The sequence below is a fragment of the Plectropomus leopardus genome, unplaced genomic scaffold (genome assembly GCF_008729295.1).
Source record: "Plectropomus leopardus isolate mb unplaced genomic scaffold, YSFRI_Pleo_2.0 unplaced_scaffold29183, whole genome shotgun sequence".
NCBI classification, from domain to species: Eukaryota; Metazoa; Chordata; class Actinopteri; order Perciformes; family Serranidae; genus Plectropomus; species Plectropomus leopardus.
Window position 1 is genome coordinate 1 of NW_024631805.1, and position 7298 is coordinate 7298.

Consider the following 7298-nt stretch of genomic DNA (forward strand, 5'->3'; position numbering starts at 1 on the left):
AAGACCGAAGAACAAGAAAATGACGACTAATTGTTGACTAGACTTCCCCACCTTTGTGGTGGATTTACTGCTCTATCAGCCAATTTCATTGGATTAGATCATTTGAATATACATTTACCATTTTTTAATAAATCTGTGTGTTTTTGTGTGAAGATGGAGGCAGAAAAGACCAACAAGAAGACTGATAAGAAGAAGGAGTTGGATGAACTCAACGAGCTGTTTAAACCCGTCGTCGCTGCCCAGAAAGTCAGCAAAGGTACCAAACGCGCTGTCTGAAAGTGACAGATGTGATCTTTTATTTTAGCTGCTCGTCATCAAAATGGAAAAATACTTGCTGGTCTTCTTGTGCGCGTCTGTGAAATTTGACAATTACTCCAGAAAAAATAATCATCACTGAACCTTTTCTGTTTTCTGCAGGTGTTGACCCAAAGTCGGTGCTGTGTGCGTTCTTTAAGCAGGGTCAGTGCACTAAAGGTGACAAGTGCAAGTTCAGCCATGATTTGTCGATGGAGAGGAAATGCGAGAAGAGAAGCCTCTACGTGGACGAACGAGATGACGACCTGGAGAAAGGTTAGTGTGTAGTCAATATATTAAAGTGTGTAGTGCTGAGCAATGCCATCATTTTCACTTCATAAAGGTTGTAGTGTTTAATATAATCAGTCCCGACGGATATTTAATGTCACTATAACATGAATCGTAAGCATCGTCTCCCGTGGCTTAGTTTCTTATTTCCGTTGATTAAAATCTGTCATTTGACATGATTTGTTCAGCATTAGTTAGTTATACGAGAAACGTGGTAAAGATACTTCGAAAACCCTGTGGGACTGTTCGACGCATTTTACGCGCTTTTCGTTCTTAATTTTTTTGGATAATTTTGGCTGTGTTCATGCATATGGCATACATTTTGGCAAGATTGTGTATTTTTGTTTGCTGTTAAGTGAGACTCGTTCAAATGGCAGTTTTTCATCCCACCAGGTGCACTGTCACAATCATAGTGGTATCATGACAAAAACATGGCAGTTAATGGGTTAAGTTAATTTTAATTTCTTAAACTAAATAAATATTTGATATTTATGATTATGACTGATTGTTTTAAAAAAATAACTCATTGAATTAATGTATTATATTTTTTAAAGCTTGATTGTGAGAAGCACATTTTATTCAGAGTGATGCGAGTGTATGTGATTTTAAGGCGGACCCAAAGGGTTAATATCCGCTTGAAAACCAGACTCCCTACCGAGAGTTTGAGCGCAAAAGGAGAAAACTGTTGCAAAAGACAAAACCGCCCCTCATTAATCGCAGTAACACTGACCGTTAAGTGATAAATTTCGGACTGGTGCTAATAAAGGTGAGTTTCTGTTGTGTGTAAAATGCTTCATTACTTGTGAAATTAATTGTCGTGTTCTGTTTTAGACACTATGGAGAACTGGGATGAGAAGAAGCTGGAGGAGGTGGTCAACAAAAAACACGGAGAGGCGGAGAAGAAGAAAGCCAAAACACAAATTGTAAGTCAGTTCTGATGCTGAATGATGAACAGTGAAGGAGGACAGAGGAGGAGAGTGTGTGGAGATCTGTGGAGGGAAACTGCGTTTTTTCTCAAAAGGTCCATTTGATAATCGGTAATATGACCATTGAAAACTAAAAGTTTTCATTATCGTTGGGACGTTCACAGTGGGCCGAGAGTCGGTTTGGCAATTAATTAAGGTCAAACTGTCCCGTTGGCATCAGCTAAGCCTGTTTTTGAGGCAGAAAAAAACACTCAGGGTCATTTAAAATGTCAAAAAACATCAAAGTTAATCTGTGATCTCATGGCTGTTTGTCTCCAAACACTCGACCGTCACTCAAGCTTAAAACTCAGTCGCCTAAGTACAGTAATAATACAAGATGCTGCCTGTTTACTGCGTCCCCCCTGTGTAACGTTTTCTGCTGCGCTGTGCTGTCTGCAGGTGTGTAAGTACTTCCTGGAGGCCATAGAGAATAATAAGTACGGCTGGTTCTGGACGTGTCCAGCGGGGGGCGATACCTGCATGTACCGGCACGCCCTGCCACCCGGCTTCGTACTGAAAAAGGACAAGAAGAAGGAGGAAAAAGAGGAGGAAATTTCGCTGGAGGAGCTGATAGAAAACGAGGTGAGGATGGAAGGAGGGATGCAAAGTCTGTTCTCTGTGAAAAACGATACGTAGATTTGGGAAAAAAAAGCAAACTACAATGCAAGTCTGAAACATTTTTGAGGCTTTGGTTGAATATGAGAGTGCAAATGATACAGAAACGTATTTACTAAAATTGACTATATTAGAAATGGTCAGGTGAAGAATAATCGTGTGAAAGCAGCATTTGATTTAAGAAATGTAAGAAAGCTCAGTTTGTGAAGGTGCTCAACGATCCGGATCGCCTGATATCCCGGGGCAATAAAAATGTTACATCAGGCTAGTAAATCTACAAACTCGCATGCCGGATTGCTCAAGTGGTTAAAGTGTAAAGTGATAATTAAAATGTGTTCTGAGTTTGTCACATCACAGAAAAATGTGTTATTAAACACCTGACCAAATCTGAATGACCAAAAAAAAACTATGTAAAAGAAGGTCTCAAAATCATGAAAAAATGTATTTCCTGATCTGAAACGCTGGGGGCGTGTCCGCTGGAGGAGCAAAGGCCACACCCGATCGAAGGACTATGCTGATGATGCTTCTGGTTTTTATACTGCTGCAGGGGCGGGGTTATGCTGAGTATAGCTGCATTGCATCATTGAGCTATGGTTTTAGGCCCGCCCAAAAAATGTTAAAACAGGAAAATGGTAAAAAAAAAAAAAACAGTCAACTGTCTAACTCCACAATTCAGTACGATAAAGTAAAGAGTCTTTGTAACATGTTTTCAACAGTTTCCAACATTTCTAATGTGTTTTGAAACAAATCTCTTAATTCACTTTACGCAGACTTTAAAAAGAAATGAACACGTTTTTCCTCCTGTGACACACCAGAAAAAGAAAAAAGAGGCATACTGTCCGTTTCCTCGGAACAAGAATGGAGTTTATCGCTTTTTTTTTACGCGTTTCCTCGTATCTGAAAACCTGCATACATGCTCTACTTTAGGTGGAAAATAAGTATCAGTGTGACCAAACTTTTCTTTAATTGGTCCGGATCGAGGCAGGTGTTAGTTTTGTCAAACACACATTCACAGCTGCGAACTACAGCGGACTTAAATCCGAATGGTAATGAGACCGTGGTGGTCAGCTGTTCATTCTGACGTCAGCACTTAAGTAAACTTTTATTTATATTGCACCTTTTAAAAAAACAACAAAATGCTTCACATTGACACATAAAAAATGTGCTACAGTAAAATACAGCTCAACAGCCAAAAATAGGTTTTTAAAGTGGAAAAATGCCCGTCGAACAATCTTTGGTCGGTCAAAAACAACAGTTTTAAATTGGCCAAATTTATTCTTAAGGAATTTTGTTGAGTAATGAGATGATGTCACCTAAAATCTGAGGGCCTCTGACATGACTGTGGCATGGCTGATGTGAGTGATGTTGTTACCCTTGAAGCTCTTTTTTCGCTCCACATCCTGAAGTCTGTCCGTCTGTCGTGCAGCGTTCGGCTCTGGGCGTCAACGTGACCCGGATCACCCTGGAGACTTTCCTGGCTTGGAAGAAGAGGAAAAGGCAGGAGAAGGTTAGAACCTGTTTAATCTTTCTTTTTTTTTTAATCAACAGCACAGACGTTTAATTTCAAAGCGCCTTATGTCTTCCTGTGTGTGCCGCTGATTAACAGATCGATAAAGCGAAGGAGGAGATGGAAAAGAAGAAAGCGGACTTTAAGGCTGGAAAATCGCTGGTGGTGAGTCTGGCTTTCTGTTGACTTTATGAGTGCACGTTCTGCCTCGTTTTATCAGCAGACATTTCCACAGTAACGCAGGATTTAATTACATGCCCTGTGTCTGCAGGTGAGCGGGCGTGAGGTGTTCGAGTTCCGTCCAGAGTTGGTGGACGACGACGACGCCGAAGCCACCGACACACGATACGCCAGCGACGACGAGGAGGACGCCGAAGAGGACGAGGTAATGTTGCAGTCACCGAATTAGAAAGGATGAATGTCTGTCTGTGGTTGTTTAGTTTGGCTTTGTATGACCTCATGTTGATTTGTGCTCGCACGTGAAGTGAGACGTCCCAGCTCAATAACTGCATTTGTTATGTAGTTTGCGTTGTTGGTGCAAAATATCTGTAGTATAACAGTTATTTTGGTTTGTCAGGCAGATATCTGCAGGTCCTGAAATATTATATAGAAAAAGTGTTAAATATTCAAACATGAGGCCATTAAGTATGAACATATTTTAACATCATTTAGAGGCAACACGTGTTATAAATTGTTAAATTCATGCAAACCTTTAAAAAATAAAATAAAATACATCGGAAAAAGTCGATGAGCATTTTGACATTAAATGTCCAGAGACTGAAAAAAAGAAATTGTGACAGATGACGAAAAATGGTTTGAAAATAAGCTGTTAGATATCAGATATTATCCCCCCCAAAAAATAAAAAAAAATGTCTAGAAAACTATATTAATAATTGTAATAATATAATACATATACTTAAATATTTTATTTTATTCTGTAATTTTCATGTAACCTTTTGTTAATGTCTTTCTCTGAAATCGAGCCAATTAGCTCAGGTTTCAGAGTAGTAATGGCTTTATAAACAATATTTTTTAGTATTGAATGTTAGGACGTGCAGACAGCCTGATCTTGTGTTTTTGTGACCGTGAAAATGAAAAAAGGCTCTGTCGTAGACAATTTGTTATCTGTACAGTTTCCACATCTCAGAGATGACACTCAGCTACATTTCTTCACACACATTTCAGCTTTAATCACGAGCAGTTATAAGCGCTTTCTTACAGGTGATGCAGAGTGGTTTGTCTGTGTTTAAGTGGCCTAATTGCTGCTGAATTGCAGCTGCCTGCCTTTACAAACAGCAGATGATTAGCGTGTTGATTGTCTGCACCTGTTGCACACTGCGTGCTGCTGACGAGATGCAGACTGTAGATTAATGTAAACACATTTATAGCAGAAAGCAAACGTTTCTAATTAAAATCCTTTATTATATAGTTTATTTATGTTAACCAAATTAAATGTAACAAATTTTTATTCCACAGTTCATTTGAGTGTTTTTCTCTCTGGCACTAAAATGTGTTTGTTTACATTGTGTTCAGTTAAAATCTGTTTTGTTGGCAACTTTGTTGAACAATTAGTTTTCAATTTGAAAGTTAAAAAGAAAAGTCAAAGAAAAGTTATTATTTTATATTTATTTTAAATAAAGTGGCACCTTAGCTACTTCTTTGAAAAATTAAGCACAGTCACACAACACAAAAAAAAAAACATATTTTAGCCACTTAAAAAATAATAATACCAGTTCAAGTGAACACTGTATTTGAATATTTGTGCTAAAAAATGGCAAACGACCTGGTCACTATTTATCCTCAAATCCACAACACAGAGATCATCAGTACCAGAGTCCCCAAAACAGTGTTTTCCCTGCTTCTCTTGACATTATATTAGCTGCTGTTTTTTGTCGAGTGTCTGTCTAAACCTCATTTACAATGTTCTTTTCAGACTAACAGCGCAGAAGTCCAGGACATAGACTTATCCCGTTTTGTTCCGCAAGAGGTCGACAACACAGGCATCACCGTAGCATCCGTGGACCGTTTCACTTCGAGAAACAAGACTCAGCCGACGGAAACAGACAACGGTGAGAAAAACTCAGTGATTAGATAAGTGACAATCTCGCAAATCGCACAATTAGTTATTTTTTACACAGATAAATTAATAGTTGGGGTTTTTTGCCCGTCTCCAGAGGAGCAGCTGAACGGAGCCTGCGGTGGCGCCGAGGCCAACGGGCTTTCGGGAGCGGAGGGAGGCGGGGAGGACGACGGAGGGGAGGACGAAGAGGAGGTACCGGTGGACGAGAACCTGTTCACGGGAGAAGATCTGGAGGAGCTCGACGAGGAGCTCAACACACTGGCTCTGGAGGATTGAGAGCGGGAGCGCGCGAGACCGGAGGTGGAATTTGGGACGGACTAAGTGACAAAGGGATGGACTGATGGATGCATGGAGCTAAACAACCAAGAGACCAGATGTTTGATTTTAAATTTCAGAGACTCCAGTAATAAAGCCTGACTATATCATGACATCACTGCCTGTCTCTGCCGCCGTCTTGTTTTCTGTCGCCCCTCTCACATCCCACCACGTCCTCTGTCCATCAGATGTCCAAATTTCCACAGCAGGGCCAACTCCACATGATCGTTGCTTGTCCGAATTTCGATAAAAAAGAGAATTTGGCTGCGGCTGTGCACTTTTTGTTGCTCGACAAACTCGCTGGCTCATGTTGAAACTTATAAATTAGGCTTCCTGATCAGCCAAATATTGGATTTATTGATTTGCAGAGAGATGTTGTAAGGGCTTACAAACGAAAGCACTACACTTGTGAGATTACACTGTGGGAAGAGACTTCAATAAATCAAATAACTGATGAATGTTTGAAAGTACTCAAGTTGTACAATGTAGGAAATGAACAGGAGTGATTCTTTTGTAAGAAACTGAATCTGTTCAGAGCTTCGCCTGCTCTCATACCAAAAATAAAAACTAGAGTTTAAAGTCCAGTTGATTGTTTTTTTCCTCAACAAATACATTTCATTTAAGTGAAGTTAATAAAGCCCTCATGTTATGGAAATTTCATGTAAGGAAAAAGCTTCTAAAGAATCTGAGCTATTTCTGAGATCAGACGATAATAAAGCCACAGCAGGGAAACCAAACGGTCCACTCGCCAGCCCAGAATTGTAAATAATGTTCTCGTGAGTTGCCTCCTGAAGAAATAAAAAATATCTGTACATCCGGTGTGTGTCTCTTCTTGACTGACGCAAAGCACCAAATTATGTGAATGAACACTTAAGGGCCCGTATTCACGTCACACACACTCATATCTCTATGCGCTTTTAAAAACATAAAACATATAATTTTCTATTTTATTAAGTCCATTTTTTAAAACAAAAAAACATTAAATATATTCACTAATTTTCCAAATTATAACCTGTTAAATTCCAGGTTTTTGTCATCATGCTGCTATTTTTTTAAGATGACAATAAAACAAAATAACTCTTTTCAATACATCTTCATATAGTTTTTGATGATCAAAGCCTGGGATATGTCAATAATTAATAAAATGATTTTTTTATACATCTTTTGTGCAGTCACAATAGTCAATAGTGACTTCATTTTAAAAATAGCTAAGGAAAAATGTCCAGTGAATTAT

At 39.1% G+C, this 7298-nt stretch overlaps 1 protein-coding gene across 1 annotated transcript; it reads left to right on the plus strand.

Annotated features, from left to right (window-relative positions):
• Positions 1 to 153: 153 nt before the first annotated feature.
• Positions 154 to 6881, plus strand: zc3h15 (zinc finger CCCH-type containing 15; the record flags this gene model as incomplete). The annotated part of the gene is made up of 9 exons (XM_042481595.1): positions 154 to 256; positions 418 to 570; positions 1414 to 1505; positions 1947 to 2129; positions 3589 to 3669; positions 3769 to 3834; positions 3941 to 4054; positions 5603 to 5738; positions 5844 to 6881. Coding segments are annotated over 9 exons (1110 nt in total), but the record flags the coding sequence as incomplete, so codon positions are not given.
• Positions 6882 to 7298: the final 417 nt, after the last annotated feature.